The sequence below is a fragment of the Labrus mixtus genome, chromosome 18 (genome assembly GCF_963584025.1).
Source record: "Labrus mixtus chromosome 18, fLabMix1.1, whole genome shotgun sequence".
NCBI lineage: Eukaryota > Metazoa > Chordata > Actinopteri > Labriformes > Labridae > Labrus > Labrus mixtus.
The window spans coordinates 22,733,936-22,751,467 of NC_083629.1; the positions used below are offsets into that span (position 1 = coordinate 22,733,936).

Sequence of the window (17,532 nt, forward strand, 5' to 3'; positions counted from 1 at the left end):
ACAGTTTAAGTTTGATTCATCTAGGGGGATTCTTTAAATCTTTTTTTCAGGTTAATATATATGTATGGGAGGGGGGGCGTTGATTTTGTGGTTAATTTGTAACAAATGTTTCATGTCATGTACGTCTTTGTAACCTGCTACTGGATGCTTTGAATTTCCCTCGGGATCAATGAAGTATCTATCTTATCTAACCACTAAGCTACCGGCGCCCTCTTGAAAGGTATTTTGAAGTTTTGGAGGCAAAAAGTTTCCACACATGACAACGAGTCGTACAACAATGGTACATTTTTAATTTGCAGCACAGATTCACAAAAGCCTTCCTCTACATGTCTGGTTAATATTTCTCTTGAGCTGATCTGATGGTGCACAACTCCTGTGTTTCACCACTAAGTGGCAGCAGGCCTTTTAAGTTTCAAAGCGCCTGAACCTGGCTGCCCGAGAGTCTCCTCTACCACACATTCCTTCTTCATGAGGGTGGAGAAGTAAAACGCAGGAAGGAAAACCTTAAATAAACATCCCAGCTCGTACCTTTGCAGGGTCACCTCTGTAAAAAAAAAAAAAAAAAAAAAAAGGTGCACACACAGAACTGCTGCTGGAAAAATGTTTTCTTAGCCTCAAGAATGTTCCTCGCTGAGTTTGAGCACATCCATGTTCTCTCCTTTACCTTTTAACAGACAAGTTCAAGAACAGGAAGTGATAGCTGACAAATAAGTGGGAGGTCTGGCTGCTTCAAGGAGGTGAGAGTGACACCTTACCACTGAAGATAAGAAAACCAGGGAGGCTTCTGTCTGTAAAGGAGAACCACCTGGCGTCCGTTCAAGCTGCTGTTATAACTTCAATTACACTGCTTCATGTAGTTAAATAAGATTTAGATACAAAAGGTCTGGAGTGCTGGTTTTCACATCAACTCAGAAAAGGTGAATAAAGTGAATAAGGCTTTCCTTAGAGGCAGGAATCTGTCAAACAGAAACCCTGGTGTCCTTTTACTTTTTACATGTTTGCTGCACCGTGAAAGCAGCTGAAGAGGATGGCAACTTTCCTGCAGCGGTGCCAGCTTGGGGGGGGGGGGGGGGGGGGGGGGGTCAACTAAACTCTCTGACAATAGTGTCCATCAGCTCTTCTTCTGATCCATCGTACAGGATGACCGGCATGGGATGAGAGGAGCTGTGGCAGGTGCCAAAAGTCCTGGGGAGAGGAGAAGCATAGCATTACAAAAAAAACAGGAAGTATGAGTGATACTTTAAAATGAAATGATCTGATAATAACTTCTACATAGGATGAAAAAGGTCCTGGTAAAAAAAAAAATGCTGCCTTGCTGAGCTTCTGACATTTTATGCAAATCTGCTCCATTGCTCGTTCTGCTTCAGGTTTCCACCTCCTGCTCTTTACAAGGAAACAACTCTCACTTTTGTTTGTTTCTGTCCCTCTTGCAGATGTCTGACTAATCTGATCCGCCCCCGACAATAAAGGGCTGGTATTTCGATCTCTTTCGAAGAGAAGAACTTGATCTGGACCCCTTCTCCGTTTTTTTTTTACTACTCCTTTGAGTCTGGGAATCAATGATTCATGAGTGTTGTGGTCTACTTACGGTTGTTGTCCTGATGTGGGAACAGAGTCCAGCAAAGTGTCTCCTGTCAGAAAGCCCTGAGAGGAGGAGGAGACACAAACCAGAGATGGAAAAAAAAAAAGACTATTTTAATAAATCCCAGGAGTCATTTATTCTGCAGAAAAGATTCTCTCACATTTTCAGTTAGATAGAAAAAAATGCAGAATATTAATAATTATAACATATTTTGCCAAGAAATGTATTTTACTTTTTGGGAAAAAATGAATCTCTGCCAACCTTTAAGTTGTTTTTGGATCAAGTGTCTACAATTTTTACCGTTAGAGAAACTGACTTTGGAAAAATGTAACCGTGGCCATATTTTTCAGGACTTTTGGCTTCCATTGATCTGTTGCTTGGAGGAATTTTCTAAAGGTTGTCAACAATGATAATGCTATGATGTTATGATATCTAATTATTATTATTTTTTAAATTTAATTCCAACTTTTTTTGTCTCGTCTTATTATTTTTACTATTATTATGAAGAGTATTATTAGTATTACTGTTAGGATTGTTTTTCTTGTTTTTGCTTTGTTTTTCTGTGTATGCATGGAGGCCTATGTATGCAGACATGCATGTATGTCTGTGTTCATGTTGGTGGAGGGAAGAGATATACTGACATTCTGTGTACAGTTTGGTGATCGTTGTATACCCATCCCAAATAAAAAGATGATGATAAAAAAAAAGGAAATATTCTTTACTGTTGGTCAAAGTGAAACTGTTTCAAACTAGCAGATCATTCTTCATTTGTGCAAAGAAATCTTTTGATTGAAATGCTCTTACGTGTTGCTGACAGGCTGCCGCAGGTGTGTTTTTTCTGAAGTGTGTGACAGCGTCGTTGCTCCTCTTGGTTACGTCTTTCGGGCTGAAGTCCTCCTCTTCATCGTCCTGTCTGAAGTGACACAGTCCGTATGTTTTGGACCTCATCGCGGCCTTCTTTGGAAGATCTCTCTTAACGGAAGCTCTGTCTCGCTCGTCGTAATCCGCGAGCACCGTGTCCAGCTCTGCGTCGACGTCATCGTCCTCTCGGGAGAAGTCGGAGTCGTGCCCCTCGCTGTGGCTGTCCGGTTGCGCACGGTTGCGCGCGTTTCGCAAAATGCCGTGGATCTTGAGAGGCTTGAACGCGCGGCTGTCCTGTTTGGGCGACGCGCCGGCTGCTTTGGCCACGTTCACCTCACTGACGCACGCAGGTGCTACTCTCTTCCCTCGGCTTGTCCCGCTGCCCATGTCCGATCTTTGCTTTGCTCTCAAAGTCTAAATGTTACGTCCCATTGTCAAACTTCCAGGAACATCAGAGTTTCTTTCTTTCTTTCTTTCCAGAGTTGAACATTAACCAACACAGAATAGATCCGGTAAGGTCACTTTTAAATTAGTTTTACGCACGGAGGAAAAAGAAAGCTCCAAAAGGTCAACTTTCCTCTCTTCTGTGAGCGCACAGCTGAAACATATTCCACGACCACAGACCGGACTTGAGTCAGACTCGCTGCATGTACACTTTCGGCTGATTCCTCATCAGGATGAAGAGCAGCCGATCCGTTACATAACACCAGTTTGGCTCGGGACCCCTGGGAGAAAAACTCCGCCTTCTTATAGAGAAACACACACACCCTTTATCTTTCTGATTTTCTTCAGCGTTTACTTTGAAAAGCTAGCTCTGATTGTTTTGTTTGCTTGTTTTTTTCACAGAAGAAGAAGCAGCTTCTGCATTTCCGTGTGTCACCACATCATGGATGAATAAAGAGATTACATAAGGACTTGGATGTATGACCATGAACACTCTAATGGTGGCTATTACTCTGATTTATCTGTATCACATCAGGAGCCTTTTACTCCTCTGTGTTCAGCTAATAGATTTTTATTGAAGCAATTGAGGTCAGGAGTGACTGAGTCCTTGTCTGGCTGCCGGGTCCCGGAGGCCCCCAGCTCAGCCGGGCCCCTCTGCAGACTGATTAAGACCCGCAGCTCTGAGCCAGAACAGACAGAGAGAGAGAGAGAGAGAGAGAGAGAGAGAGAGAGAGAGAGAGAGAGGTGGGCATTCCTTTCCGACAGCTCGGGCTTCCCAGAGATTCCTCCCTCAGCTTTTGTTTGGTCCACTTGCACATACAAAAGACACAGCGGGAGCGTCTCCCTGCCAGAGCTAGTCCAACAAGAACCCCGGGTTCACCCGAGTAAAAGAAGATGTTTGCTGTCTTTCATTAAGAGCCTCGCTTTTTCTCGTTCTTTTTTTCTTCTTGCTTGTGTGCGCTCATTTGTGTGTGTGTGTGTGTGTGTGTGTGTGTGTGTGTGTGTGTGTGTGTGTGCCAGACAGCTGTGCAACCTGTTCTCTGTCTGGACGATGACCAAGTCAAAGACACCTGCTGTTGGAGCAACTGGCATTTTCCAAACTGTGAACGTGACAGGAGAGAAAAAAAAATCTCCCTGCACGTCCCAGATGTCTCCGGGAGGAAATTCCTTTTGACTATTTTATAACTTTAAAGGAACTGTGTAAGACACGTTTGTTCTTTTCCTTGAATGTGTCTGAAGCTGAACTATAGATGCTATAACTCTGCAGTGTGACATCCTGACATCCCTCTCTCTTTGTCTCTTTGTGTTTCGGTCTACAGATGTGATCGTTGTTCCTCTGTTAGAAAAGTGATCTCAGCTGTGCCTTACAGGGAAAAGAGCTCCGGAGCTAAACTGTAACATCCTCCTGATTGTGTAACAGTTTTTTTCTCTGCAGAACCTCAAAACTTCACAAAAATCTTCTAATGTAAGCAGAATTTTTTAGCTAAAAGAAAAGCACAAAGACAAGCCGCCTCTCATGCAGCCGTTTCTGTGTGACCTCCATTTCTGCTGTTCTCTTTTGCCTGCTCCAGTGTATCATTAAAAAGATCACGCGGCCACATCTGGAGAAAAACTCAACAGCTTCCAGACGAGGAGGAGGAGGAGGAGGAGGATCCGCCGCAAGACGGAGGCCAAGGCCCAGCTCGCTGACATAGCTGTGGCTTCTCAGACTTCTCCCACATTCAACAATATTCCTCCTCCCGGTGACGGAGACTTACAAGAGCGAGAAGATAGAGAAGTCTTTGTGAAACTTCTGATGCATGTGGCTTTGATTTGTGCTTGGAAGTGAGCTGAGATGATTTTTATAGAAACTGATTTGACTGTTTGTGAGCTGCGTCTGCACTCAGAGGGATTTCTGTTCCCTCCAAACAGCAGGAGAGCATGTGTGAGAAATGTTTCATTGTCATGACTCAACTTCTCCATTTGAAGGGCAACAAACAACACTATTGTTGTGTTGTTTGAGTCAAAGAAACATTTGTGCCACATGTCTGGCACAACCAAACCTCTGGAGAGTATTTAACGAGCCAGCTGCCCGCTGACAGGTATTCCAGTAAAATGTTTGTGGCCTCTTCCACCACGACCAGGTACACACACAAGAACATGATGACTCACTACAAGAGCTACACACTGATGTAAACACACACACATCCTGTTTCATAATAACTCTGAATCTTTTTAAAACACTTAAGAGAACATCGTTAGGGATTTACACTTAATGTCTGCGTTTAAAAGTTAGATCATGACCCAAATTGGATTCAAAATGTTGACCCCGGACCTGACTCATATTTTGAGCAAAATATGACAACTAGTGACCTGACTCAAATTTAAAGGAGGAGAGTTTTCTGGCACAACTTCACCAACTACAAAGTAGCCTCTGCATGTTTCTAATAAGCTCCACGAGCAGAAACGTGCTCAAACTAGGATCAATATTGGAGATGCTTTTTGAAAAATGGAGAGAGAGGTTAGTGTAGCGGCGTTCCTGAATATGAAGCCGCTGAGAGGCGCTGAGGTTGGGCCTAATGTATCTGTCCGAAAGAATACTGTGATACGTAAAAATAAGTTTGACTTTTTTATTAACGTAAAAAAGATGATCAACTTATAATAACGTGCATTAACTCATAATCACAGTGAACTAGAAACAATAGCGGTCAACAAAAAATACGGCAACCCAGCTCACCCCCTCGCTTCCACTGAGAACAAACAGTGAACAGGTGAGTTAAATCAACACATCTCCGCCCGTAACCATGTGACCCGACATCCCCCCCACTCAACACAATCCTAATAAATGATATAATAATCAATAACCCAAAACACCAATATATAACAGACTACCTTAACCTTAAATAAATAACACAAAGACAATTATATCAATCCATGGCTCCAACAGTTAGAACACAGAAAGGTTTACAGACCCATGCAGAGCTGGATAAACACTGAAGCTTCAGAGTCCACCACATGGTGACCTGAGTGACTCTAGAGAGGAGGGGGGCGGGGAGAGACAGCTCTCTACAATGTTTAGATTCCAGACTGCAGTACCCATTTTAAACACTAGGTGTCAGAGTTACATACTGCTCCTTTAAACTAAAATAAGCCATTAATTTCTCCGTATCAAGATAAGTAAACTCAGAAAAGACAAACAGACCTTAACAGAATTATTCAGAGTTCATCAAGAAGTATTCTGTTCATTCATTAACCGGCAAAGATCATCTGCATTAAAAGTATTTGGTCGTTTAAAGGGGACTTCTGTAGACGGAGGTGGAAAAATCTAAGGGAAAGACCCCTCAAGGAGAGAAAGGTGGTTCAGAGCAAGAGGCCAAATGGAAATGTTTTTCCATGCTGACATTTTTGGAGACCGATGTGTGAGAGAGAAGGAAACGTCCTGAAACCTGTCCGAGCTCCCACCCATTAATCTTTCATCAGGTGGTTCCCAGGCTGAGGATACGTTTACCCTCAATCTGAATCCCCTAACCACAAATCTCTCAGCCGAGTTTCTAGCCCTGAGTTTCAGGCCGCAGAAGGCAGGTAACAGGTTTCCTTTGGACCCCTGTCACCCTCCATAGTCCTGTGACCCTGGACCACCCTGTGCTGCCCGGGCCTTCCCCTGTACCTCCAGCTCATCAGGTCAGGAAACAGAAGCAGCAGGTCATTAGAGATCCTGAACAACAAACCTGATGAAGAGGAGCTGTTCGTCTTGAGTTCGGCACCTCACCTCTGAAGCCTGCCACAAACAAAAAAGGAGTCAGGTTATGATATAAATCTGGACAGCACTTCACATGACAGAGATAGATATACATGTGGACAGGACTAGATACTGTAGGGGGTCCCCAAGAACACCTAATGAGTTCAGATGTGCAGATTGTATTTTAAGGTGATGTTAGTAAAGACGTGGATTGATCACAGGGTTTAGATTGTGGATTCATGTGGATCTGCAAGGCAAAACACAAATAAAAAATGCCACAACAGACTCTGCACCGGCTCTCCAGCATCTACACAAACTCTCAACATAATTACAAATAAGTTCTACTCATGGCAGGTTAAACAGCTGCTCAAGTTCACAAAGGAAACATGTAAACAAAAGCGAACGGCTGCATTGCATGGTGAAAGAGTGCCATCTAGTGGCCAAAACCCACCTCTGCAATATCAACTACTTTCATACAGATATGAAGAAGTAAGATGGTGACTTTATTTACAGTTTAAAAAACAGGAAAAGCTTATTTTAAAGAGCCCATATTCTGCCCTTTTTTGGGGTTCGTATATTTAATCTATGTCCCTACTTTTGTACGTTCACAAAAAAGTGTCTGTTTTCATGTACTGCTCCTCCTTGCTCCCTCTCCGCTCTGAGTCCGTCAGCTACACTCTGTTGAGCCCACACTGTTAGACCCCACGTGGGCCAAGTCTGCTCTGATTGGTCTGCCGATCCGCTCTGTCGTTATTGGTCAGTTGCTCAGCACGCTTCACGGAAATTTCAGCATGAGCTGCAGGGCTTGCCACAACGAGCCAATGGGCTTAGATCAGTGATCTCGCACTGACAATGACGCCGCACTGACACATTTTTATCGAGGGGGGCTAGAACCGAGCGTTACATGCAGCTAATGCTACAGCTAACAGGAGGAGGTAGGAGAAGCCGCGTTTCTGCGGACTTTGAATTTTTGCACATAGATGTGTCTAAACATGCACAGGACACATGGAAAACACACTAAAGAGCATATAAAACCAGAAAAGCCCACGGTGGCCTTCATGATCTAGTCTGCATTCTCAGGACTCAATTACCCGCTGGGCAGCAAGGATCCCAGGAGGGATACACACATTTATCCACACAGATGCACACACACACACAAACAAATGCTGCGGGACACCAGATGCACTAAATGAATACACAGATGACGAGAAAAATGCAAAGCTCCCCTCTGATGTCTTTATAATAAAACAATCCGGATGTTGTTTTGGTTGAGGGTGAAGGCATCGATGATTTTTATTTGCTGAACGACTCCGCTGATGTTCTTCAAATCAAATCAGAAACACCAGAATCTTCTTGGTTAGGTCCAGATTACTGTATTATATTATCCTGTTCTTTGTTGATGTTCTTCATACTACATTAAATTATATCTACTTTTTTAAGTTTCTATTTGTTACAAAATTCAAATTTTTCATTTTTCTTCCTTCTGTAATCTCTCTTCCTGTTTCTCATCTCTGAACAAATGATGTTTAACCTACTTCTCTTTGTAAACACAGCGTGTGATTTTGATGATTGTGTGTGTGTGCAGTTTAGAAACATGACATCAAATGAAATCACCGCACTGGAGTTTTTATAACCTGCTATCAGAAATTAAAGTAAAACATTTCATACGATGCATCACAAAGTCGAGAGGAGAAAAAAACCCTGTGAGGAAGCAAAGTCCAGGAACAGAAACGCTTTATTAACCCCTTAAGTTAATTTCCTCCTCCGGGGTCCACTCACATGCCACTTAACAAGAGGTTCAAAAGAGCCGCCGACCACACACACACACACACACACACACACACACACACACACACACACACACACACAGACACACACACACACACACACAGACACACATACACACACACACACACACACACACACACACAGACACACACACACACACAAACGAAGAGGATCATAGAGAGCCCGATTAATAATGTATGAGGAGGAAAACGCTCTCTCTCTCTCTCTCTCTCTCTCTCTCTCTCTCTCTCTCTCTCTCTCTCTCTCTCTCTCTCTCATTAGAAAAATGGTTATTAGTGTTTTTAATTAATTGGTCTCTGCAGCCTGGGGAGGTGTTTGAGTGCTTCTGATGAACACACATAGAGGAGGAGGAGGAGGAGGATCAGGAGGAGGAGGAGAGGAGGAGGAGGAGGAGGAAGAGGAGGAGTAGGATCAGGAGAAGGAGGATCAGGAGGAGGAGGAGGACAAGTTCAAGGTAGAGGAAGGAGATATTTTAGAGGAGAGAGGATGGGGGGAGAGAGGAACAAAGAAGAAGGGGCTGCAGGAAAAGCCGAGGGGAGATGATGAGAAATGATGAAGGAGAAAGTAAAAGGGAGGATAGAGAGAGTCTGAGAAAAGGTGAAGAAAAGAAAGGATGAGTAGGACAGAGGCTGACGATAGACAAAGAGAGGAAATCTTTATTTTTCCTTTTCACCAAGTTATGCAACATAAACATCATTTCAAGTCGTTTTTAGAAAGTGAGAGTAGTGTTGTAGTCGAGACCACAATAACCGAGACCAAGACCGAGACCAGACTGCTCCAAGACTGAGACATTTAGAGACCAATACAAGACCATAAATATCACTGAAAAATCATCACCTTGTGTGCAGCAGGAGTGTCGCTCACTTAGTCCCTCAAACCCGGAAGGTTGCAACTGTAACTGAGGGATAAAAATCTAATTATGAATGAAGTTATGTGTTCTTGCAGAAAGGGACAGTTTCCCTTCTAATCACAGTAAAGACGTTTAAATAGCCTGTCAGTGGTTGTCTTAAACGGTCTAGATTTTAAATCTGCTTAAGAGATCGAGACAAAATCAAGTAAAAACACTTTCGATTACGAAATGAGACCGAGACCTTATTGAGACTGCGCCAATTTTGAGTCCTACAACACCAAGTTAGAGTGAAGCAAAGACAAATATTGTCTAAAGAAAAAGAGGAAAGATCATTTAGTGCACACTTCCAAAGGGTGCAGTTCTGACTCCCTGCCACTAGATGGTGCCAAATGACCATCCTTGTTCTTGTCCTGCAGTCGGGTTCAGTTCAGTTTGTCAAAGTGTTTCAGATATTTAAGGACAAAGTTGCAGCTTACTGCACAGTTTGAGTTCATTAAAGTGAAACTGCTTTAAATTTTCTCCTCGAATGTGGTAGAAATTCAACTATATAGCCTCCGTCCGAGATATAAAAACATACCGTGCCCGGTGAATGAGTTGTTTATTACTGCTTGCTAATTAGGAGTGCTGCCGTTAAAAACATAAAAACATTAAATCTGTGATGTAACAGTTACCGTGCCCGCTGGACCCTGTGTCTGCATGGGAAGAAAACCTAATGTGCGTTGATAATTGGACAGGGCTGGAAATTTAATTACAGGCTGACATTATCATTAAATAATACAAGTGTAGAATTAACTCTCAGCCCAGCGGAGGGCACTCAGTCAGAAACAGGCCGGCCTCATAATGACGATGTAAGTGACTCTTTGCTCCATTGTTGTTGTCTCAGAGAGGAGGGATTGATTCTCTAAATTATTATCTTTGATACAAAAAAAAAAAGCCTGAACGTAGCCTTTCACACTCCCTCCTCCTCCTCCTCGTTCTCTTCCTCTTCCTCTTTGTTTCTTCAACATAACACCTCGCTCTCAAGTTCCAGGTTTACTCATTTACACAGAATAATTAGCTCCTCCCTGGCTCCTCACATTTGAGCAGCCAAGGCCATCTCTGTGCTCACTGCCACTGAAATAATTAAGAGGCTGTTAGTCCTCCAGGCGGGCGGCCCGGGTTTGAATCAAACCTGTGGATCCTTTCCTGCATGATATTCCCCACTCTCCCTGTCCCTGATTTCCAACTCTATCCACTGTCTTGTCTCTCCAATAAAGGCACAAAAAGCAAAAAAAAAATAAACACTTAAGGTGGTCCCTATAGCTCAGTATTTCCCCCTTTCGTCAATTAACAATTACTCAAATTACTACAAATTAGGGCTGCACCAGATCCCTGCTTTGCTATTTATCTGCTCTGACCTGTCAAGTGACAAAGGCCATTTATTCTTTATTCTTGCACTGGAAGGATTTTGGTTCAAAATCTTGCTGTAATCAATAAACATCACCTTCTCCCACCGATAGCCCAGCGGTTATGTTGCACGCCCCATGTACGGATGCTATAGTCCTTAGTGGGTTCAACTCAGACCTCGGCCCTTTGCTGCATGTCGGCCCCCCACTCTCTCCTCCAAACATTTCCTGTCTGTCTTCGGCTGTCCTCTCTAATCGGAGCAAAAAGGCCCAAAAAATAACTTTAAAAAAAGTCCACCTAAGGTGTCCCGCAGGGATCAAGTCTGGGCCTTCTGAGTATTTTTATATTCCTAAATTTTACACAGTTTAACACAGAGTTCATTGCTCTCTTTAGAAGTCTCTGCAGTTGTTATGTCTTTTCGCTGACAGCCCTCGTACAATAAGGTTTGTTGAAGAAGTCAACTTGCCTTTTTGTTAAACTTTCTTCGCTGGAACTTTCATCTGATTGGACATGAACCATAATGAGCTCATGCCAGGTTGAAATGTACAACTGGGAGAAACTTTCACACCTTTTTGAGCCTCGTGACTTACGAGGTACCCCCACTTCCTCCTCTTTCTCACCGCTGCTGAAGTGACAGATTAAATATTCATCTTCCTGAATTTATGATGAGGACAGTGGGAGGGGGAGGGGGAGGGGGGGGGGGGGGGGGGAAGTGAGATATTAAACAAAGACAGCATGCTAGAGGTACAGGTGAAGGAGTAAGAGGAGAGTCTTGCTAAAGGGAATCAGTGGACGACTTAATCAGTGACTTATTTTAGATGACTTTGGTGTTTTATTTTTTCTCCAACCGCATTCAAATTTAGGCTTCAGAGTTCAGATTTCAAACAAGAAAAGCAGACCCACGTTGTCAGAGACATGACTGATACAACAGATCAGGATCACTGCAGAATTGTGGGTAATGGTGTAGAAAATGTGTTGCTCAACAGATTAGCTTGTGGAGAATCATAGATGCAGATTCACTTTAATAATCTGCTGATTAGTCATGAGGTCTGAGATCGGGTAGTCAGATTCATGCTCACGTGTTCCTCTGAGAAAAATATCCTCAGTTCAGTCGTTCTGACATTCAACGACCTTGAGAAATAAAGTGATTTTTCTAAACCGCCTGATGTCCATAGTGTACCCTCGTGGGGAGCAGGCAGGGCGGAGTTCTGGTCATGAGTCAAAGGGGAGACAAAGAGAGACGGAGAGAGCAGCACCTGAACCCCATTAATCGTCTCCCACGGCGTAGATTTCTCTCGGATTGTGTCAGGAGGAGCAGCAGAGTGGAAAGAGAGGACACAGCGAGGAAGAGTTTGAGTCCAAGACTCTGAGAGATGAGGAGAGTGTCACAGAGATGAGGGCTAACAAAGAAACAGAACAAAGTCTCTATGAAGGCTGGAGCTCATGAAGATAAGCTGTAATGATAAGGTAAAGTGCAAAAACAGCACAAACGAAGTCATGGCAACTTATAATTCACTGTCGGTTTACACAAGTGAGTGTAAATGTTGAGATAATAAAACACCTTGTGTTTATGTCTTCTTAGCTCGTGTAAAGTTTTCCAACTTACAAAAATGATTAACTTGTATTTAAAGAAACAGAATTTAGGATTTTGGTTTGGTGCGCCTCGTCGCCCTCCGGAGGTCGCTGAGTGCAACTGCAGTGTCATAAGACACACTGTGCCCTGAAGCGCGCTTTTACATAGTAAGATGGATCTCAGACAACCTGAGCAAGAGCCAAGCGCCTCCTGTACTTTACAGAGCTTTTGAAAAAACAGGCAAAAATGCAGTTTCTGCCCTGAGTGCTGTTATTCAAATTAAAATTAAAAAAACGTTATTTGTCCCTGAGGGGCAATTCAAGGACACACAGAGCAGTAAATTAACGACAGTGCAGGTAGACAAAAAAATTGTGAGTTATTATTATTGTGAACCGACGTGAAGTTACGTACTTCTACTACGTTCTATTAACTGATTACCTACTGTCAAAGTTCACGTCTTTGTTAACGGTGAACAACGGCTGTGGTTCAATTGGTAGGGTTGTCGCCTTTCAACCGGAAGGTTCAATCCCCAGCTGAGCAACATGTCCGATGTGTCCTTGGGCAAGACACTCAACCCCTTCGGTGACGGTGTGTGAATGGATTAGTGTTGTACTTAACTCTCTGATGTACGTCGCTTTGGATAAAAGCGTCTGCTGAGTGAGTTGTAACTGTACATTCTGGATTAACTGTGCCCACCTCCGTCTTTAAACGAACAAGAAAGTGTTGTTACTCTCAGCGTCTGTGTGGGAAAGTATGTGCCTCATGATGCTGTATGTGAGGTTATCCCATGTAAAATCCGATAAATGACACGGAAACAGAATGAATGAAAGCGATCAACCAGAGTTTCCGGCTCCCAGAACTCGAGTGGATCAACAACATCTGAACGATGAACAAAAGGAAGACTGACAGAAAGTCATTTTCAGCAGCTTCTTCTTCTAAAAGTTTCTTTAGTGTATGAGGCTCGTTTACAGCCTGAAGTAAATGTAGCAAATGATTTGTGTGTTGCTGATTTAAATCTGAGATCTGCCCAGTACAGCCAGAGTTGACCGCTGAGCAGATGCACTGCAGCTGTGGGGGGTTAAGCACCTTGCTCAAGGGCACCTTGCTGGTAGTTAATGGAGGGGTGAGAGGTAAACGCCTCAGTGTTTCATTGTTCACTGCAGAAGTCAGTCACTGCATTTTCTTCCTAAAAACCCCGAGATCTCAAACTTAGCGTTGTTTGGCAAAAGAAGTAAAAGCTTCTCTTTCTCAGGCTACAAAAATGTATCCGCGCTGTTCTAGTAGTCGAATTATTACTTGAATTGTAAAAATCAAACATGTTTGATAAGGATAAAAGCTTGGCCGTAAGTAGTCTAGTGTGCAGCCAGTTTAAGCGAGCGCTCTGCAATGGCGGCACCCACCATGGCGCCCCGTCTCTCAAAGATTCATCAGTGATAAAACGACATCATGTTGGATCTGCTGCTGCTATTTGAGAGGAGTAAAACCTACTAATGTGTGTGTCCTTATATGCAGAATAAATGAGCAAAGCAGTCTCTTTTCTGGTTCTAATCACAATGGATCCTGCATGCAGTGGTTCAGGTGCAGTGACCAGTGGATTATAATGGGGGGTAATGGATTTTTAGAATGATCCAGAGAGTGTGTGGGAGGGAGAGACGCTTCATTCTGGATGAAGAAAAACAGAGTCTGAGACTAAAATAGACCCCGACCCAGCACCTCCTCCAGTTTACTCAATAAATGCCAAAGATGCAAATCGTGCTACAGTGCAGGTGCAGCTCCCTGTGAGTCCCCCCTTCGCCGCCTCCCTGAGGCACACACTCCCACGCGACTTGCCTTCTGGGTCTCCGCTACAAGGCGGGTCACCAGAAATTGATTTGCTCCGTTTCCCTGCCACATTAATCACCCCGTTCATCGCCTCACGTGGTGAAGGCTGACGTCTGGTGAAAATCAATTCACCCTATGATTTAAAAAAAAAAAAGGACCCTCTGATCTGATACACACACTTCTTAGTTAGTAGTGGACTTCTGTTGTCTGGCTGCTTATTGTTGGGACGTCAGCTCACTTACACATTAACCGTCAGGCTGTCAGAGACGATCACGACGGGCGGCGGCGGAGGAGGCCTGGCGTAGCTCTCTGGCTGGGAGGCGGATGTTTGTTTTGACGGGTGAAGGCGGTGATGAAGTCCTGACAGTGACAGCACTCCTCAAAAACTCTAAACACAAGTGGTGCTTCACTGCCAGGGAATCTCAGGTCGGGATGTGGATGAATATTGTATTTAAATGTGCTGCGATATTTACCTGTGTGCATCATCGCAGCACAGCCTCACACAGAGAAGGCTGTTAATGAAATACAGTCTTCATAATGTAATGAAGCATGGAGGTAATGCCCGTTGATATTTAATACTGTCCTAATCAAATTAATGTAATAAATTCCCCCTGCGGTACTCCAAGAGTAAAGGATTGTTGAGCTGCTACCTCTGAACAAATACAGAACATAAAGTGTTTTTTAATGTCAAACAGTGTGATATTAAAGCCGCTTTAAAGTCCCTGTAAAGTAAAATCAGCAATACGTCTCCAAGCACGCTAAATATGTTGCAAGAAGATCGCTTTAAACATGTGAGAAGACTGAGAACTATGTTTGACTGATTTCCGATTTTTGACCGTTATTACGGTTTTCTCAAGTTTCGGTTCGAGGTTTTAATGGGCGGAGCTAAGTCGGGTCGTTATTACGTAGATCTCAACGTTCCATGCTAAGCGATATAAAAGCACTGAGCGCTGTAGCGTTTTCTAGCTAGCTATGCCCTCGGCAGCAAGTGCATTTTCCTTGGATGCCAGAATATGAAGAACAGCTCGGTCTGATGTTTTAGCTGGAGATTAAATAGATTGAAATTAATCCAAAAGAATACAAAACCAACATGAATAACATTTTAATGTGGTGTTTTATAAATGCCTGTTTTTGCTGCCAGGCGATCAACAAAACACGGCCAAAACTGCCTTTTTTTAAAAAGATAGATAGATGTAAGATATTTGAAGAAGGATGAGATTTTTTGTCACTATTATCCTGTCGAGACATTTTCAGGATCCTGGGAAAATCTCACCTGAGTCCTTCAAATCTGAGATCTGAAGGAGATAGTAAAAATGCCAAGGAATGTCCGAATGGTTCATGTTGTCGAACAATGTGTGAAAAACATGGTGAAAAGAGTTGGGATTTGCTGAGGGTGGACGTTTCAGTGTCTCACAATTAAGTTGCATGTTTTACATTTGTGACTGAACTTGGCATTTAGTGTGATAACTGTTGTTATAGTTATCCAGCTGTTGGAGGTTTTGCGTACAACCGTAAAAATCCGCATCCTGTCAAGAAGTCCTTCAAATCTGGGATCTGAAGGAGGTAGAAAAATTCCTCTGTCATGATGCTTTTGATGTCGTTTGAAGAACTTTGAAATGTGCTATATAAATAAACTTGCCTTGCCTATTACATGAATAGGGACAAGAGCAGCAAAGACAAAAAATTGTCCCCCTTTGTCCACAGGGGGCGCCAAAGTCTACACAACCTGCAAAGTTCCTCACAGGAGCTTTAAACTAAATTAGGGATCAAATCAGCTTTTTTTTCAAAGTGTAAATGAGTCCGATCATCTGCTACTATCAGCTTCTTCTCACAATCAAAGTAGCAGTATCAAGAACAAATGTTTGGGTTGCTTGGCAACAGGTCTATTCCGGTTAAGTTCGTAGAGCAAAACAATTATTACATGTTGTTGTTGTTCTTCAGTTTTCCTCCGTATGCTGGGAGTAGAAGTGTTGTGTTAAAGGAAAATCACACGAGAGGTGGAGATGTTCTGAAAATCAGCAACGCTGTGATCATCTTCACCACTTGGCCTTCAGCCTCGTGCCTGATATTCACAACAACATCACTCCCTCTCATGTGATACTGCTTAATTCATTTCTTCACTTTGTCCATGAAAAAAACTAAATGCTGAAACCTAAATTAAATTAGTTTATAGTATGGAATTTGGATGCTTAAATCTGTCCAATAAAAAAGTTAAACGTGAATTCATATGGGGTCAAATTTTTGTTACTTCTCAGTGGATCCACAACAGATTCATATTAAACACATGAGGCCTTAAAGACCAAAAAGAAAGTGTCTTTATTTGCAGGGAGTTCAGACACACCCCAACATTCCCACAGACACATAGCTGCTACCCCATCAGCTGCCTGCTCTGATTTAGGACAAACAATGAAGTTCTTACCCAGGCTGGCTGTTTTTCTACCCCGAGCTGATTAAATTAGTGTGTGTGTGTGTGTGTGTGTGTGTGTGTGTGTGTGTGTATGTGTGTGTGTGTGTGTGTGTGTGTGTGTGTGTGTGTGTGTGGGGGGGGGGGGGGGTTGGATGCCAGCATGTGGGAGGCTAAACAGGACGGACACAAAAGAATTCCTGGTGCCATTCCACTGATGCCGATGTGGTCATTCCGACAAACCAGAGAGGCGACCGAAGGCATCTGTGCTCATGGGAGGAGACAAAGGGTGGGGTGGGGGGTGGGGGGGGGGGGGGGGGGGGGGGGGGGGGGGGGGGCAGACTGTCGGCCCACCGGGGGGGGGCTCATCTTAACCCCGGACACGCTTATTAGCCTCAAAGCTCTTTAAAAGGGGAGAGATGGGAGAAAGGTAAGAAGAGCCAGGACAAAGTGGGCAGAAGACAGAATAATGAGGAGGAGGAGGAGGAGGAGGAGGAGGAGGAGGGGGGGGAGAGAGAGACACAGATTGGAAATAACCAATGACTATTAAAGTGGCACTAATCAGTATTTCTTTTTTTTCTTAAGAGTTGAATCAAATGAATATGAAATGGTTCGTTATTGTGACAAACCCACAGAGAATAATCAGAAACTCTGGACGCTGACAGAACTTTTTTATCTTTTTCTTTTTTTTCACCTTTTGGGACTCTAGAGGCTCCGAAGAATAAGAAGCATGGAGGTCACCTGGGGAGAAGCTTAAAGAGTGAAGGAAGAAAAACACTGTCAATAATTCCTTGCATTTCAACAGTTTTCCTCGAGCCTTCTCGTTGCTCGGGCGCTAACTGCTTCATCAACAGGCAGCTACATGAGAGCGGAAAGTGACCTGAAGCGTAGCAGGTGGTTTCTACAGGATCTGTGTGCACAGTGTTTGGTCTCCACCATGGTGACAGCGCAGGTACACTTTCAGTATGGATTCTATGCACTGTTTAAAAAATTACACCACTGGGGCACCGTTTAAAACGCATGCCCCCATGTATGGAAGCTGTAGTCCAGGGGTGTCCAAAGTGCGGCCCGAGGGCCATTTGCG

The 17,532-nt window shown here is 43.5% G+C and overlaps 1 protein-coding gene across 1 annotated transcript; it reads right to left on the reverse strand.

The window, feature by feature from the left end:
- Positions 1–267: 267 nt before the first annotated feature.
- On the reverse strand, positions 268–3,170 carry LOC132992747 (uncharacterized). Its single transcript, XM_061062232.1, has 3 exons — positions 2,387–3,170; positions 1,589–1,644; positions 268–1,185 (listed from the first exon to the last, which is right to left on the reverse strand). Exons 1-3 carry the CDS (start codon positions 2,828–2,830, stop codon positions 1,083–1,085), a joined length of 603 nt encoding a protein of 200 aa, XP_060918215.1. The 5' UTR covers positions 2,831–3,170; the 3' UTR covers positions 268–1,082.
- Positions 3,171–17,532: the final 14,362 nt, after the last annotated feature.